Source organism: Fundulus heteroclitus, chromosome 1 (assembly GCF_011125445.2).
Source record: "Fundulus heteroclitus isolate FHET01 chromosome 1, MU-UCD_Fhet_4.1, whole genome shotgun sequence".
Classification (NCBI taxonomy): Eukaryota; Metazoa; Chordata; class Actinopteri; order Cyprinodontiformes; family Fundulidae; genus Fundulus; species Fundulus heteroclitus.
Genome location: NC_046361.1, coordinates 28,555,184 through 28,573,115, shown reverse-complemented (window position 1 = coordinate 28,573,115; position 17,932 = coordinate 28,555,184). Strand labels below are relative to the sequence as shown.

The following is a 17,932-nucleotide window of genomic DNA, read 5'->3' as shown; positions in this document are numbered from 1 at the left end:
AGCTTTTCTGTATTGATTGATAATGAATTAGTTATATTACGACCAGAGGAGGTGTCGCGCCACGAGACAGAGAGCAGTCAGTGTTACACAGCTCTGCAGTTAATCAGGGTCTCATTACAGTTAAAAAAATACTACAATGCTGACGTTGTAAACTGTTTTTAGCATCTTATTTTAGTGAATACTAACATTATACATTGTGTTCTGTGAGGACTCCCAGTGGCGTTAATAGATTGCTAAATGACGTGAATATTTCCTAATGTGACCAAACAAAAGGACCAAACAGATGTGTTTCTGCGGTCAAACATTCAGCTTCCTGGTATTTACTGCAGACTTGCCTCTGTGGAAAATACGGTTTTCATCTCACTGCTTTAATGCTTCCTCTAACTTTTCTTTAAACATATCACAAATATTGAAAAAAAAAAACCTAGCTTTGAAAATTTCTTCCATCCGTAAAAACTTCCACACTGAAGAGTGTCTGTGTCTCTGTGCCCTGTTTCTGCTTATGTGTTATCAAAGGCCACAATCCAATCAATAAATCATTTGTCTAACAAATATTTATGTGATAATTTAAATAAAAGTGCATATATATATATACACACACAGTCAAATTAGAATATGTATTTCTAAGATGTTTGTATGTCAGATTAAAAGTAACTTTTGAAAATAACCTTTAAACTGGTATTAAACATACTTTTCATTAAGCCCCTACTTCTGCATAAAAAGATTTAGCTTTTTTATCGGTTTGAGACAATATTCTAATTTTAATTGTTGTGTTTTTATTAATTGGAGGTGGGGGAAAAAAATCCTAATTAACAGAAATAAAGATCATGTAATGCGATTCCCTTAGTGAACTGAGTTACTGAAATAAATTAACTTTTCAATAGTTTAATTTATTGAATATGACTGTACATTAAACAAAACAAAAATGTGTCCATATTTGTCTAAATCAGGCAATTTAAAAAAAAAGCACAATTTAAATATAAAATGTGCAAGTCATTAACTAAAACTATGGTTTATTACATGTTAAAATTATGTCTAATTATTTCCTATACCACATTCCAATGTGAAATAACCGTGGCTTGTCAAGCAGACCCCAACCTCTGACTGACCAACCTGTGCAGCAGTTTATCTGCTGACCTGTCATCCTGTTTCTGACGGCCCTTCTCACTTACTCTGGGTAAAGTTGGCAGAGAAAATAAATGCATGATGTATACGACTATAAATCAGCTGAACAAATATATTATTTAACATAATGAATGCAACTTATTTTGTTAATGATTATTATCCATGTATTTTGTGAATAGGTGGAAAAATGTAAATATTTACGGATAAATGCATGCATTTTAAGTGTGCTCCATTTTATTTAAATTATCACATTTAAATATTGGCACAGCACCTTTTATATAAAGAACTGTTTCACTTTCCACCCTTTGGACTTGCATGGTGCTTTTACAGCTGGGATAAAAGATCGGAGGTTTTAGCTTCTGACTGGCTGACCACTGATTAGTGCTGGTCGAGTGTAAAACTGTCCATTTATACGTATCTTTTTCGACTTGTTGTCAGATGGACATGTAGTTTTCATTTCTGAACATCTTCAGACGGACGCTCACGGACAGAGCAGAGGATGGATCCACATCACGTATGACCTGCGCAAGAGCCGGCATGGTTACCATAACGTGGTTCTAACTTGTGCAAGATAACCAGAATATATGTTACAATTACCGTTAAATGTTAAAAAGATCACTTAAAAATCTGTAAAACGTTTTGGAAAAGGACTCTTTCAGGAGCAATTTTAAAAACTTTTTTAAACCAACATTTCTCTGGTTCCCAGTGAGGAACAAAGGTTGCCAAGTTTACCCGACTATAAATTTCATATCTTGAGTAATTTGAAGAACATGTGAATAGAAAAAAAGAAAAAAAAACAAAAAAAAAAAACACGAAACGTCTGCTGCTTTTCCGTAATTCTTGAATAAAGGCCTCTAAATTGCCACAATCCATCTGATGTTGGCTTTTCCTTAAAGTGCAACGAGCCAACAGGTCGGTTCAGTCCTACTCAGCGGCATCCTGGACGACCAAACAATGTGCTACTTCTTAATAACATTCATGTGAGAGTCACAGCCCGGCGGCTCATTGGCCAGAGCCTGATTTGCAGGGATCCTCCAGGAGCGGCAAAGCGATAGCCGATGGAAAGTTCAGAATCCACATATTTTACATCTGAATATAGCTTCATGGTACATTCGACAAAAGAAGAGGCTGTTTAAATACATTTGTCCGTGTGGTGTGGCTTCACCGTTTTGGTCCAATAAAAAGGATATACAGGAGGAACGCGGGCTCCGCAGACAGGGAGGAACATTGAATTCATGTCCGTCTGTCTGTGCATGACGGAGAAACAGTTTGTCAGATGTTTAGGAAGGCTGTGTGTTTTCATTTGACAGTCTGTCTTGTTTTTTCCTCCGGCTGTCAGACTGACATCACTGGCCATCGGCTCCAGAGGGAAGTTCACTCCCCCGTCTGGTGGGAATGCGGCGCTACACAGAGGATCACAACAGGCCCGGTTTAAATCCGCGCACACTGCAGCGCGGCGGCCGTCTGCCAAATCTGGGTGGAGATCACAGTGAGACAAAAGCTTCTGACGCGTCCATCAGCAGTATTTCTGGATCATAAGAAGAAGAAAAAAAAAAAAAAAACAGAGCGTGAGGATTTAAAGAGAAACTGACCGACAAAATGATGCATCTTCAAACAGTTAAGGCTCATTCAAAAAGGTGTTGATTCCTGCATCTGAAGAAAAATTATTTTCATGATTGATTTCAGATACAACAGGAGGAAAGAGACACAAAGAAGGCATCTGAACACAAGAAAAACATCTAATCTTATGGAATTGAGATTAGAGGTCTTTGTTAACAAAGATTGAGACCAAGAACACATTTCAAAATTATAGATATTCATCATCAGCATAAATCTCTATTCAAGTTCTGGCCTTTAATTATCTCTTAGAACTGCTCTTTTTCCAGGGCGATTGAGCAGATGAGACACATATTGGGCTACAATGAAAAGGCTAACATTGTAAATAAGAAATAGTTCTTAACGTTTTGCCTGGTGTAATAAAGGTTTTATTATAATAAGTATGTCTGGCGGGGACAACTGTTACACTGTACCAACACACAGATGGCAGTATTACTCTGTGGGGCTGTTCTGCTACTAGTAATATTGCTCCATGACACATGATGCCTCAAAAGTTTCAAACTTTACCTGAAAGGTCAAAATTACTACGACACTCAGGCCCACGACGAGCGTATGTGAAGCTTTTGCCCAGACCGTAAATAGCTTCCATAAACATCCCCTGTTAACCTGAGTTTTGATTCTTTACACTTAGGTTAAAAAACAGAAGCATTCAGATAAGAAAAACGAGACTCCCGCTGTCTGCACATACCTGATCAGGCCCCATAGGCATGCGCCCCATAACCATCGGGTTCATTCCCATCTGTCCACCCATCTGTCCCATGTGACCTCCTCCTCCACTGGCTGGCATGGCCCCGTTCATCATCATGCCTCCGTACTGCCCTGGATTCCCCTGCTGCCCGAACTGCTGCTGGCCCAGTGGCGCCTGCGGCCCAAACTGCTGCTGGGGGTATGAACTTTGTGACAGGAGTGAAAGACGAGCAGGATTTAACCTCAGGAGACATTAGGAAGACGGACAGACAGGTGTTAAGAGAAGCGATGGTGCCATACCTGTTGCGCCCCATGCCTCCCTGCGACCAGCCTTTCATGTCGGCACCCGGGTATATGGGCCCCCCCTGGGAGTGCTGTTGCATCATGGGGTTTTGGGGCCCCAGGCGACCCGGCATCATGGCATTAGGAGGACTTCCACCTGATGGGCCAAAAGAGGGGTCACCTTGGTGGCCCATCCCTGTTGAGAGAAATACTAAACCTTCATCTCTCTCCTTCGTCGCACTGGAAATGTTATTAAATAGCAGATGCCATAAAAAATGTTACAAAACAGATCTTTTTATGAACATTTCATTTTACTAAAGTTGGCTGCAAGCCTTCGATCTGCCACAAGGGAGCAGCAGCTTCACTAAACTCACCGTAGCTCCCACCATAGCCAAACTGCTGGGGGCCCGGCTGGCCCATGTTTGGCCCTCCCATGGGGGTGTCCATGCCCCCGGGGGCCGTGACGTTTGGAGGGGGGCTGAATCCCCCCGCCGCTGCAGCAGCGGCTGCAGCCGCCTGCTGCTGCTGCTGCTGCATCAGCATCATCATGCGCTGCCTCCTCATGTGCATGTTGACGACGTCTCGGTTACGCTGGACCATCATCTGGAAGCTCTGCGGCGCAAAGCAGGTGTCTTGTTCACAGTTTACTCAGTTATAAGAGTCAAACGCGTTCAAGGACGCTTTAATTAACCCAAGGAGGAATTTGAGGTTCAGAATTGCTTTGGAGATCTTATTTCTACTCAAAACATAGAGCTCACAATCTTCATTTTAATCTATCCCTAAAGTAATTTTAAGCATTTTACCTGCCCTCCCATGCCGGGCTGCATGCCAGGCCTCATGCCAGGGTTTCCTCCTGGGTTCTCCATCTTCATCGCCATGCCCTGCCGTGTCTGATTCATGAACTTGACAAAAATAAAATGAAAAATAGAGGAAATATTAATATAAAATGTTCCCACTTTCTGATTATCAATTAGACTCTGAGACTAGCAGGTAATTAAAATCTATCTACCATTAAGTAACATTTAGCAAAACGTATTAATATAGTAGAATAACACTGAATACTAAAGACACCCCCAGCCCCCCAAAAAAGTATAATCATATAGGAAATGTATGTTATGTTTTTTCAATTTGCATAATAGACAAAAAGCTACTGGCATCTATTGATTTCAACAGGAAAGAAATTGAATCCAGACTGATCAGTGCGTAACAGTGAGCAGCTGGTTTGTTAAAATAATTCATTTTATCTATGGTTCTAAAGCATTCTTTAAAAATAGAACCAGCAAAAATCAGAGACAGAAACATAGGACGGATGCATGGATGGTGAATAACGGGATGGATGGATGAACAGATAAACAGATGGATGACAAATGGATGGATGGAGAAACATTTTTCAAACTCTACCATCCTTCTTCTTTAGACTTGCAAAATATATAACTCAAATTCAACCCCTTTTCCAGACTTACTAGACCTAAACATACCGACAGCTTGAAGCCGTAAATAAAGAGAGAAACGGTTCTTGCGTAAAGCCGTGTAAATTCTGCCTGGGATATCCTACCTGCTGTCCCTGCAGCCTCTGCTGCAGCTGCAGCCTCATGGGTTTGTTGGTATTCATCATCCTGGGTCGCATCATGTTGGCGCGGGGGTGGCCCATGCCCCCCATTCCACCCATACCAGGGAAGCTGCCGCCTTGGCCCATCGGTGAGATCATGGGCCCAAACCCGCCCTGCTGGCCCTGCCCCTGCATGGGGTTCCCCCCGTAACCGGATTGCATGGGCATGGCGGGTGGTCCGGGATAGCCGGGTCCATACAGAGGCTTTTGCTCAAGCAACATGGACGGGTCCTGTCCCGGGAAATGCTCCAGCTGCTGCTCCGCTCCCTGGGTCTGCAGCACACGGGACAGGGAGGACAAAGACAAGTTTGTCAAACTTCTCAGTTTAATTGATTCATGTCCGCCCGGTCGGCTCGGTAATTGCCTTTTTCTAAGCAGCACAGACGGATTCCTTAAGGCTCATCTATCTTCCTTCTGTGAGAGGACAGTCTGAGCACAGTGAGTCATGACTGAAATATCGAACGCAAAAAAAATTAATGCGATGGTCTGTCATGACTCACAGTGTGACAAATAATCTTCTCCCCCCCCCCCCCTTTGCAGCACTTTCAGAAAGCGACTCAACCAAACACAGCAGATAGGGTCTGACACCTCACCTGGCTGACAAGGTCTGGGATACCGAGAGCTCGGTCGATCTCCTCCAGAGCGATGCCGTCTGTGTTATTCAGCAGCGAATCCAGCTGGTCCAGAAGTGCCCTCTCATCGCTCTGACCCTCGCTGGTGGTGGGAGGGACCAGAAGGTCATCTAAAGGGTTGCCAAACTGTCGCCTACGAACACACCAACAGAAAGAAATGAAGAGGTTTGGAGCATGGCTGTTATAAATGCGAAGCGAATGCAAACTGTGATAAATGCTACACTGACCTGTTTCCCTCCATGTTCATCATGGGTTCAGGCCAGGAAGGGGATTGGCTGGGCTGGCCCTGCTGACTGAAGGGGCTCATACCCATGCCCATATCAGAAGAACCTCCTAAAAGAAAGGAGGTCAATGGTGAATAAGAAACAGCAGTTTCAGTAGAAATTCCAAAATGAAAGTCAAGTTTAGCAAAAGATAAATAAAGATAAAAAGGAAAATGTACCAGTGTTAATGTACAAATAGAATTGCACTACTAAATGATGTATAACTGCAATATTGGAACTTGAATGTTGATAAGGCAGCTTTATTTTATAATATTTAACTTGTAACCCTACTTCACAAGATGCAAATTGACAGGGAAGTTCACAATTTCGAACTCCAGCACAATTCTCTTTGCTTCCACCGCGGGTTTTGCTTTGCTCTATTCACCCTAATCACGCTGTTCGCATCGCTAAAAAAAAAACAAACCAAAAAAGCGTCCTTCATAGGGATAACATGTAAATCACTTGCTCCGGTCGCGTCGTTCGCATTCGGTGTCGACGCACCAGTGTCGACGCACCAGAATCATCTTTTTTTAACTTGCTTGTCTATGTTAATCTTTTGTTTTAATGTTTGCTTTTAAGCTTTTTTGTTTCCCTTATTCATAACCCCATTTCTATTTCTTCATACCCGTGAAAAAATAATTCCTGCTGATTGGATTTCAGTACATTTTTTATTTGTAGCTGAGTCTTTTCACTAGCTATTGAGATAGTCATAAAAAAACTAATAAATCTCCTGTATAGTTTAATTAAATTGTGAATAATTTCTGAGAACTATGTATTATACACCGTTTCTGTTGATTTTGGGTCCCATTTCTGTTTGGGTCAGTTGACTCTCATGTGACGGATTAGAGCCTGTGATCAAATCAAAAGGACTCTGAGCTGACCCCTGCTGGTAGGTACTACTTGTTAAAAGTAACATAGGTAGAGCATAGATAATAAATTTCAATTGCTGGCTGTCAAACCAGATTGGAAAAGGTCCCCCTTTGTGGGCGATGAATAGACATATGGTCCATCTTTCCTCCATGATTTGCCAACTACTGTTTACCTTTAACCTGTGGGAACGGCTACCGACCAACGTGAAATAACTCTTGTGGTTCCAAAAGGTTTATAGCACTGATCCAGTCAAAATGCACCTTTACCATTGAGTCACTGACTTGGACGCAAAGTCGTTTCTCTACATTTCTGAATCGGCTCCTGGTCTCTGGCACCTAGCTGCGCAATCATTTCACAAACTCCATGGCAATTGTTGGAGAACGCCTACCCATATCCATGAGCTGTTGCTGCAGCATCGACCTGTTGCCCGTCACACTGTTGGAGCGGCTGACCATGGGTCCTGACATCACGCTCTTCCCGTTGTACTCCATGCCCGGGCGCATCATGGACGGGTGTCCTGCTGAACTCACGGGGCTGGTACTAGAACGGGGCTTCCAGTCCCCAGAACCCCCCATGGGAGACCTCTGGGGACCTGCGCCTCTATTCATTGGTCCTGGTTAAACACGGATAGCAGGAGTGCGTTAGAGCCAGCGATCTATTTTTTTGGACCTGGTCCGTAAATGTGTTTAATTGATGCTGTACAAGGTGTGTAGGATTATTCACAAGAAAGCTTGAAGCGGTCAGTTGAAACTGAGGGCAGACACCAGTGGGAGAGTGGCAAAGAAACATTAAAGAAGAAATAGTCTGAGAAAAGTAAATGCTGGGCCACTTAAACACACACCCAAGTTTCCTGGGAAGCCGTCTGGGCTGCCCATCATGTTCTCCTGCTTGATAAGCATCGGCCGCCTAACTGGTCCTCCAGGTGCCCCCGGTGGCTTCCCATCCATGGACATGGTCCTCTGGAAGGGCCCTCGAGGCCCTGGACCCATTGCTGGACTCCCTGGACAGAGCAAGCGACAACCCCCTTTTCAGAAAACAGTCTCTTGCTAAAATTTTACATACATAAAATGACATCTCACAAAAGTTATTAGCCCCTTGAACTTTTCTGCATTATGTCCCGTTAAAACCCTGAACTTCAGCCTATTCGTTCGGGATTTTAGGAGATAAACTAGCAAAAGGTAGCACCTCATTGTGAAGTGGAAGGTATATACTAAACAGCGTTTCAATGATTTCAGAAATAAAAAGGATGGAAAACGTGGTATACTGTAATACCCCCGAAATAAATGCAGCTGTGCTGTGAGAACATTAGAGAACAAAAAAGCATCATGAAGACCAAGGAACAATCTATGCGGTACAGGGATAAAGTTGTAGGGATGTTTAACGCAGAGTTAGGCCATAAAACAATAAGTCAACTTTAGAAACCTCGTGGAGCGCTGCTGCCATAAGCCACCTTGACAAACGTGAAAGAAGGCGCTTCGGTCAGATGAGACCAAACATTTTTTGTCTACTTACTAACAGCTATGTGTGGAGGAACACTAACTTCCAACAAATGCACATACCGAGTTTTTCAGACTATAAGGTGCACTTAAAATCCTTAAGTCTTATCAAAAATTGCACCTTATAATCCGGTGCGCTCTATATATGATTAAAGTTGTGCTTACTGACCGATTTTATGTGGTACACTGTGCTCCAAAATCTGTTAAATGTCAAAGTACGACTTTGGTTAGCAACAAAGCTGCTCCCCTCAATGGATATTTGGAGCTTTACAGTACATTGTGTCACTACCTGATCAGACCCCTGAGCTGTCTATAAGACTGCCTGACTGTAATGTGGAAACTAAAAGAGCATTCATGTAAAGACCCCCACATTCTCGGGCGTAGTTCACTCTGCAGAGGTCCGCGCGGACTCGAGGCGTACTCTGCGCAGACTATAAACTTCTCAGAGTCAAGAAGTCTTTACATCAAACTGTTTTATATGCAACACCGAGCTTGATACACTGAGCTGGGAGTTGTAGGAATTTGCCACAAGAAATGTAGGCAACAGTACGCTCAACTATGAAGGGTAAAACGTCCGCGGAGAATATGTGGGAGCCTTTAGGCAGCCCGCATCCGGGTGGTAAGTTAATTCAATATAAAAGTTATGTTTATTTTGGCTTTACGTTAGAAACAGGGCAGAGTACTCCAACTACTCTGTCCTCCCAACAGCGACAGATAGCTCTCTCTCCCAGGAGCGAGCTGTGTACGCGGAGAGGCGGAGGGATATTACACACTTGGGAAGAATATCTGGTGCGCCTTATGGTCCAAAAAATACGGTAACCCTGAACACATCAACACGGTGGTGGCAGCATCATGCAGTGGCACGACATGCCCTAACATACTCAGTTGTATTTCAGCCACACTTTTCAGATTTTTATTACTAAAAGAATTTGAAATGGATCACTTTCTTTCCACTTCGCAATTATGCACCAATATGTAGAAAACAATCCCAACAAAATGCATCGAGGTTGTAACACAACAAAAAGTAAAATATTTAAGAGTATGACTACTTTAACATCGCAGTTTATCAGTCACATCTAATCAATCTCATTTTACCACTACTTTACATACACTGTCATTTATCCACAGGGGAACAACATGTAATACAAACAGAGCATAAAAGCTATTTTAAAAGAGATTTTAACATTAGATTTACATTTCATGCAAGATAATTCTCAATCTAACATGTTTTAATCCAGTTGGCCCAATTATAGTCCAGAGTACAGTGTTGGTTGTCTTTGATGCTTTATGTTTTTTCCTCTCAGTCTATTGGTACCAGCTTTAAAAAGAAACAACTGAGAAAGATATGACATTTGCTTTAGGAGAGAAGCGACCCGAAAAGACAGCGCTTGATGGTGCCAGATGCCGTTTCGGTGGCATTTTGTTTTGATATCATCACATGTGATGTTACAACACCCGCCCTGTTTGAAACTGTCATTTCTCATAGTTATTTAGTGCTTGAACCGCTTACCCTGCAGGCTGTCATCAAGGCAACCCTGTGGTTTGTTTCCCGCGTTGTTCGCCCCGGCACCTCCAGTCTGATCAGGGTAAAAGTCAGAGCTTGAACCCCGGAGATCAACCAGAATAGACTCCAGGTTGTGTAACTAAATATTGAAAATGGAAAAAATGTGCCATTTGTTACACACCGGTAGGTATAAATAAAGGGCAGAGATCATAAGCCTCATGAAATAAAGATATTATCTTACATCATCAGGAGGTTCTGACTTGATCTTGCTCTCGGCATGTTCAAGTGCGGGTCCGCCGACAGCTGCCGGAAGACCCTTCCCCTCCAAATCTTCAAGTTTGGGCTTCACGTCCACTTGTTCTTTGGAGTCATCCTTGTTGAGGAGGTAGTGGAGGAGGGCGTGGGTTTTCTCCTTCTTCGGGCTATGCTGCTCCTGTTTGGGGTCCGCGATTAACCCAGGGCCCGAGCCGGCCCCTGGGCCTCCTGCTCCTCCCTCGCCGCCCTCCTGGCCTCCGAGCGTCACCTTTCCTGTCGCCTCGGCGGTAATCTTTGCAACCTCGTCCGGAGTATTGCCGTTCTGTAGGAGCTTGTGAAGGATCTTGTGCTTCTCTTGCAGCGACCCTGTGTAGTGAGCGGACGCCGACGCGCCGCCTTGGCCGGCCGCCGGCCCCGAGCTGCCACCAGCCGAGGAAGAGGAGGTAACCCCGGTGGATGAGGGGCTGGTCATCCCTCCGGTGGCCTCCTTGCTGTCCGAGCCCACAGGAGTGCCGCTGCTGTTGGGTGGAGGGGGTCCAGGAGGCCCCGGAGGTCCGCTTCCACTGATCCCCAGCTCTTCGGTTGGAGAAGTCAGCAACTGCAGCAACTTCTTGTGCCCCTTACTGTCTGGCAGCCTCCGAGGGGGGTCAGCGTTCGCCATCCCTGCCTCGTTGCTCACTTCTCCACACTCCTTAGTTCCTGCGGCCGCCTGACTGTCCGGTCGCTCTGCAGAGCTCTCAGCCTGGGGATGCTGATGGTGGGGGTGGTGAACTGGGAGGTGATGGTCACCGGGTCCGGGCCCTAAGCCGCCGGCCGGACTTTTAGAGCAATCTTGTCCTGGTTTTGCCTGATGACTGGACTGGGAAGAGGAATGGACGCTGGGAGAGCTGTCTGGTTTGTGGGCCGGTGAGGGGGATGTAAGCGTGGAGGGAAGTGAGCTCCCCACTCCTTCACTGATAGCTTGCAGGGCATTAAGAGAGCTGCTGGAGAAGCTGCAGGTGCTGCCCCCGCCTCCTCCTCCACTGCCAAGGCCGCTCATAGGAGAATGCATTCCTGGAGCAGAGAGATGCTTGTTATCGTGCAGCCAAAAAAAACAACAAAAAAAAACACTTGCCGTGAAATATGTAGAGTAGCACTGTTTTTGCTAAAATGTTATTTAAATATATTGCAATGCATCAAAAGAAACTAAACAGATTCATGTTGCCTGGAAGTTGCATATGGAGTCCCCCATGTTTCAGTGCCGGGACGAAAGTTGCTTCTTCTGAATATTAATTATATGTGTAACCTTCTAAACGGTCAAATTTGTGCTCCTGAAGACACAAATATATTGTTGTGGAAATGACATGTATTAACTACTGCAAGCAAATCAAATTCCTATTTCTATTTTTACATTTTATTCAGATTCAAACTACAACCCCAGTTGGTCGAGGCAGATGACCGTTCATACTGAGCCCGGTTCTGCCGGAGGTTTTCCTTCCCGTTAATGGGGAGTTTTTCTTCCCACTGTCGCTTCATGCTTGCTCAGTATGAGGGATTGCAGCAAAGCCATCTACAATGCAGATGACTCTCCCTGTGGCTCTACGCTTCTCCAGGAGTGAATGCTGCTTGTCGGGACTTTGATGCAATTAACTGGTTTCCTTATATAGGACATTTTTGACCAATCTGTATAATCTGACCCAACTCTGTATAATATGATTGAACTTGATTTTGTAAAGTGCCTTGAGATGACATGTTTCATGATTTGGCGCTATATAAATAAAATTGAATTGAATTGAACTACCACGACTAATACTATTCATAATTCTAATATATTAAAATATAAAATGTGGCTTAATAAAAAGGCCTAAATCTCACCACACTGATCTAAAAATATAATTTATAGCTAATGCTATCATTTTTTATTATTAGATTTAGGGAGAGCTTATTTTCCTCCTTATATAACTTCCAAAACCAACTATTATTAAATTTTCATGCTTTAAAAAGAGACTATAAAAAACTGTCCTTTGTAATCATAGTTGACCAACAACTGGACACTTTATGTTTTAATTAAATGATTAAAATGTCAGGACTTGGTGGATTCTGCAACTTCTGAAATTCTTTTGAAGTATTTGAAGAATATTTATGGTTCAATAAGCTTCCAGTAAAGTCTGATATTAAGAAAAAGGGCTTCACTTAGAGGTGTTATGGTATAGTTTTATATTATTATTATAAAATATTAAGATTTAAACACTATTTTAAAAAGCAATGTCATCAATCAATTATCATAAGTATAAATCCTTACAAATGTGGAGAAGGGACAGTTTGGGAAAATAAAACTACAGTTCTGCCTGATTATTATGTTCCCGGTCTGAAATAAAGATATAGAAAACGTAATCAATAATAAAATCATAACAAAAGCTCATACCCCCAGGTGAGAACTGGTTGGCCCCCATCTTTGGGCTTCCTCTGTTCCGGGGGGACATGAGCAGTCCCTGCTGCGGACCGCCCATTCTGGGGCTCACCGATGGACTGTTCATCCCACTGAGTCCGAAGCCGCCGGTGCTCTGAAACGGGGGCTGCTGCGGGTGTTGTTGCATGCCCGGGGCGGGGTGATTCATTGGGCCCATCTGACTCATCTGGTTCATTTGATTCATCTGCATCATGCGGCTGCCCAGGCCTCCGCCACTTCCTCCTCCGCCATTCCCTCCGTACACGGAGCCGCCTCCCATCGGACCCATGTGGCCCATGTGGGCCTGCTCGCTCATGCCGAAGCCCCGGTTCATGCCGCCCATTCCTGCCATCCCCATCCCGCCGCCTGCGTTCACGTTCATCTGGGGGTTTATGTTGGGACCGCCCATGCCTTGTTGTCTCATGGTGTTGGACATCATGTTACCGCCTGGCGCTGAGCGGTAGCCGTTGGGTTCCCTATGTGGAAAGGGAAAGGAAAACAGCAAAAACTATGAATAAATGCAAAAATCACCAAAACACCGTCTCATGTAATACCCCCGAGGAATGTAAGTCGTTTTCAGATTTCGTTGCATCCCCTCAAATTTTAATGTATAGTTTTGGGATTTTATGTAACCAACCAAAATGGTCTAATTGTGAAGTGGAGTGAAAACAACACATTGTTTTAAACATAAGCAGGCCAGACTAGTAGGGGAGACACTGTAAGTCTGGAGGATCTGCAGAGATCCACAGCTCCGATGGGGGAATCTGAAACTGGGCCAGTTTCTGTCATTCCATTTACTAATCAGGTCTTTACAGAAAGGCAGCAAGAAGAACGAGATAAGAAATCCTCTTTTTAGTTTGCAGAGGCCATGCAGGGAACATAGCAAATATGTTGGAAGAAGGTGACCAAAATTAAACTTTTACAAAACAATTTTAATAAACACCACAACTATGACCGTCGTGATTGTAGCATCATGGTGAGGGATGTTTTTCTTCAGCAGGGGTAAAGCTTGTGGAAAATGTAGCCCTAGTGTGAAGCCCTTTAGTAGTTAGTAGCTCTGTCTGTTTCTGACCTCTGTAGCAGGTGAGTTGAGATGAAACCCTGCGGCTCGTTGCTCATGGGGTGCCGGTACAGTTTGCTCTTGGTCTGGGCTGTGACTGGGGTGCCATCGGACAGGGAGAAGCGATACAGGGGCGTCTCGGCGTGACCCTGGAGAAAAGCTGCACAAGAAAAATTCCCCCCAAATTTTATTCATTGCTTACAAATCTGGTCAAAAAGAACCATGTTTCTGTTTCGTTTTTTTTTTTAATCAGTTAAAACACCACACATAGGAGATACCAGGTAACACTCAGCTGCGACACTTTTTGGTTTGAAAGTTGTTTCTGTGAGAAGAAGAGTTGCAGCTGTCTATTTTCAGAGAGGTGTTTTAACATTAAGGCAGAGGAAGGTATAGACAGGAGAAGCTATGGTGTCTGGGTGAGAGAGAACAGAGATTTCAGCAGACAACAGGAAGGTTAAACACAATGCGGTAACGCTGCTCCGTTTTACCTTTTAGGTCTTTGAAAACATTTTCAAACCCAACATGAGACAGAGGTTAGAGTAATGGAAACGTCAGAGTGCAGGTAATGATCTACTTTTGTCTGTGTTGATGCACGGACACATCTAAAAGTAGCAGCACACTGGCCTGTACTAGTCGTATTAGAATGCACTGATTTAGCACCACTTTACCATTTCTTGATCAAAGATTTATTTTACAGATCACACAGGGGGTTTTAAAGGAACTGTGTGCAGAGCAGCACAGTCGAGTCCAGATTTAGTCAGTACAAGAAATGTAGTTTCTCAGGAAGCTGAAGGAAGGTCGTTTATTGGCCCCAAACAGGCCCCAAAACTGTCAATATTGAAACCTATTTAAATCCTAAACAGCAATATAAATCTGATACAGAAACTCTATGGGCATGTTTTAGTTGAAACATGGTTGTGGACTGATGTCAGGTGATGCTTTAGGCGTTAACCAGCTGGGTGGTAAGTATTTCTTCTGCCAGTTTTTGCACCAGAATATCTTGTAGGCGACCACATTGATTAATGTGTTGTTTTTGCACTACAGACAGGTGGCCTGAACACAATTTCTAGGCTCTATTATAGATGGCAAACATTACATTACAGTACAAGAGAGCAAACAGCTGAACCATCACGTGGCTGAGCTTCACTGATCCTTATGCCTGTACTGTTTACTGCAGGCCTGGCTTCATCTACTTGGTAAAAAGTATTTTTTAATGCATAATTTGTCTGGATGCAAACTGCTCACTGCTGTTAAGGTTAAATGCAGAATTCTTTATAAAACAATGGGAGACTATGGGTTTCACCTGCAGGTCTTTTTTTAAAAGAAGAACTGACTCAACAAGTCTGTATTAATATCGCAGCCCTCAGATGTTCTCATTTAAAAGATTAATATCTTAATTCTCATGCATATACGGTGCCTTTATTTTTTTTTACACTGCAGCTCTCATTGACAATCAACAATTTTATCTGTTAAGACAGGAGGCATAACCATAGCTCTGAGACAGAACTTCAAACATTAATGAAAAATCCTAGCTATCAATAAAGCTTTGTAAGCAATGCTTAGTGCACAACAGACTGCGCAGGTATTCCACCACTTATTTATCTCTTCGCTTGTACTTCCAGTTTTCTTACTGAGCCTGACTGATAAAATATAAAGCACTCTAGCTGTTGACATCAGTCGTGTGAGTTTTCAGGCCTGAACCCACCCTCATGGTAATGGCGCTTGTGCGACCAGGGCTGCCCGTCGCTGTGCTGAAGGAACATCTGAATGCAGCGCCTCAACAGATCCTCCCAGCCCGGACGCATGGACGCCCGCAGAGAGCTCTGGTCGATCTGGATCAGCTTACCTGCAGGGACATGGCGGACATTGGCAGACACAGGAAGGATGGCTCACACCCACTCGTGGCTCATCCACATTGCACGTTTTTAGATGCCGCGTTCAATCAGAGTCCAGCTCCTTACCTGACAGCTCGTGTCGGGTGTTGAAACTCTCGGTCCTCTCCATGGCTGTGACCCGACGGGCCACGCAGATCATACATGATTGAAGGTCTGCGGTGGACAGGATTGTAGAGTCAAGTTTAATTGACAAATGCTGGAAGAGGTTTTTTCATGCCAACATGCCAAGAAAGTTTTTTTTCCCTCCATTCTATTCACCTTTGAGTGTTAATCACTGATTTAATCTAATTTTCATCAGAAAGGGTTTCTATTCAGACTTCAGATCTCATTTTGTGCCAAATTTTGCAATGTTTGAATGTAAAACAAGGATAAAAACATCACGTTAAAACTAAACGTCTTTATTGCTTTTATAGTGTATTTGGCTGGTAAATAAGACATCAGCACAGTGCTTACATTACGTTTTGTTGGGGAAAATGCAAAGAAAGGCATCTTGGAAATGTTAGGTAAAATAGTAATTAGTCTTTATATGTCTAAAAGAGGTTACCAGCAAGCAAATAAAAGTTAGTGTGTGGGTGCCTTAAAAATATACTTTTTACATTTAGCCACAACCACAAAGTGTTTGTATTTCAATTAGATCTGATGTGACAGAGCAACACAACTTTGTTGATAATTGTAAATCACAATGGGGAGAGATTTTAATCATTTTATTTTCTACAAATAACAAATATGATAAATGTAGCATAACTGACAGCTTTGAAAACCTAGAGACTGAAATTTTGTGCCATTCTTCTTTGCACAATAGTTTAAGTTAGGCTAAGTTAGACTGGATGGAAACTGATTTTGACATGACTGGGCTATTGTAGTACATGAATGCAGTTTAATGTAAACTGTTTTGCTTTAGCTCTGGTTGTAGCTAAGATGTGAACCTTCAGTCCTCTATAGACTCTAAAAGATAATCTTCCAGGACTGTCCTGCATTTTGCTCCATCCACCAGCGAATCTGACCTGTTTCTCTGTCCCACTCCCCACAGCATGATGCTGCCACCATTGTGCTTCACTGTGGGTATGTGTGTTCAGAGTGATATGCAGTGTTAGTTTTCCACCAGACAGAATTAACTAATTAACAAAGTAACTAATTTCACCAGCGTGCCTTCTTCCACGTCGTTGCCGTTTCTCCTACATGACTTGTGACAATCTGAAAATTGGACTTGTTTTGATGTTCTTCCTGTCACTCGTTTAGAAAAGCCAAATTTTTTTGGAACGAATGACTAATAGTTCTCGTTTGAAGGTAAATGGTTGCAAAGGATTTAGTCTTAGCTTACAAGAGGGAAATTGGCTATGCACAATTCCATATCCGCACCTTTCTGACCTTATTTACAAATAAAAGTTGAAAATTGTGAACTAATTTGTGTTGGTCTGTCACACAGAATCCAGACTGCGGTTAAAGACGGTTGTTAAAAGGGAATACGATGTTACCCACATGCAGGAACACATTTTTGGTTGCAAGGGCCCCTCCCTGTACAGCACTGGCCCCTCCACCTACCTTCTCCCTCTTCAATCATGGCCTTGGGCTGAGTAAGAGCAAAACACTGCATGGTCTCGTAGCGCGGTCCTCCTGGCCCCTCCTCCATTGGGCCGTGGGCGTGGCCAAACTTGACCAGCATCCGGCAAGTGAAGGTGTGGCTCTTCTGTCGGGCTGCCTCGTTCCCCCACGAAACGCCATTTACTGTGAATGAAAAGTAAACCGAGTGAAGGTTACACTCGGGAGTTAAGCAAAAAATAAACACAAAAGCTTCTGGGACCGAAAACCATTCAAGCTGCGATGCGACTGCCTTTAATTAAATCTCACCAATGGCTCACACCCAAGCTCACGAACGGAGCAAAACAAACAAACACCACCGCAAACAAGCGTTGTGTCTCTAAAACTGAGAAGCTAAAGCCTCTCACGCTGGCTAAATGGACCATGGGATTAATGTAGCCAAGTCGTCGATTTCCAATATTTCTCCCTCTCGGTGACTCTGCAGCGGGCCGAGGCCAGGGACACTCAACCATCTATCCTCATTTAGGCCCTGACTACTCAACACGCCACACAACCGCGCGCACACACAGATGCTTTTGGATGGGGTCACCTTCACAGAGAGAAGGACTGGAGGAGGCAAACTTCAGAGAGAGACAGCCAAATGTCCTTTAAGGTCTGTCTGCAGCCTTAT

General features: G+C 43.6%; 1 protein-coding gene across 3 annotated transcripts in view; it reads right to left on the bottom strand.

The window, feature by feature from the left end:
- Positions 1–1,585: 1,585 nt before the first annotated feature.
- The window catches only part of LOC105928590 (nuclear receptor coactivator 3), an 83,816-nt gene continuing 67,469 nt past the window's right edge, over positions 1,586–17,932 (bottom strand). For all 3 annotated transcript variants that reach the window (XM_036139729.1, XM_021318200.2, XM_036139726.1), the window contains 17 exons: positions 17,266–17,448; positions 15,790–15,876; positions 15,534–15,674; positions 13,841–13,988; positions 12,745–13,244; positions 10,327–11,393; positions 10,092–10,224; positions 7,927–8,085; positions 7,474–7,698; positions 6,180–6,285; positions 5,914–6,085; positions 5,267–5,593; positions 4,515–4,613; positions 4,086–4,323; positions 3,730–3,907; positions 3,431–3,635; positions 1,586–2,653 (listed from right to left, as the gene is read on the bottom strand). In XM_036139729.1, coding sequence (XP_035995622.1) covers positions 2,642–2,653; positions 3,431–3,635; positions 3,730–3,907; positions 4,086–4,323; positions 4,515–4,613; positions 5,267–5,593; positions 5,914–6,085; positions 6,180–6,285; positions 7,474–7,698; positions 7,927–8,085; positions 10,092–10,224; positions 10,327–11,393; positions 12,745–13,244; positions 13,841–13,988; positions 15,534–15,674; positions 15,790–15,876; positions 17,266–17,448 — 3,980 coding nt within the window. In that variant the 3' untranslated portion in view covers positions 1,586–2,641. The remainder of the gene's footprint in view (positions 2,654–3,430; positions 3,636–3,729; positions 3,908–4,085; positions 4,324–4,514; positions 4,614–5,266; positions 5,594–5,913; positions 6,086–6,179; positions 6,286–7,473; positions 7,699–7,926; positions 8,086–10,091; positions 10,225–10,326; positions 11,394–12,744; positions 13,245–13,840; positions 13,989–15,533; positions 15,675–15,789; positions 15,877–17,265; positions 17,449–17,932) is intronic.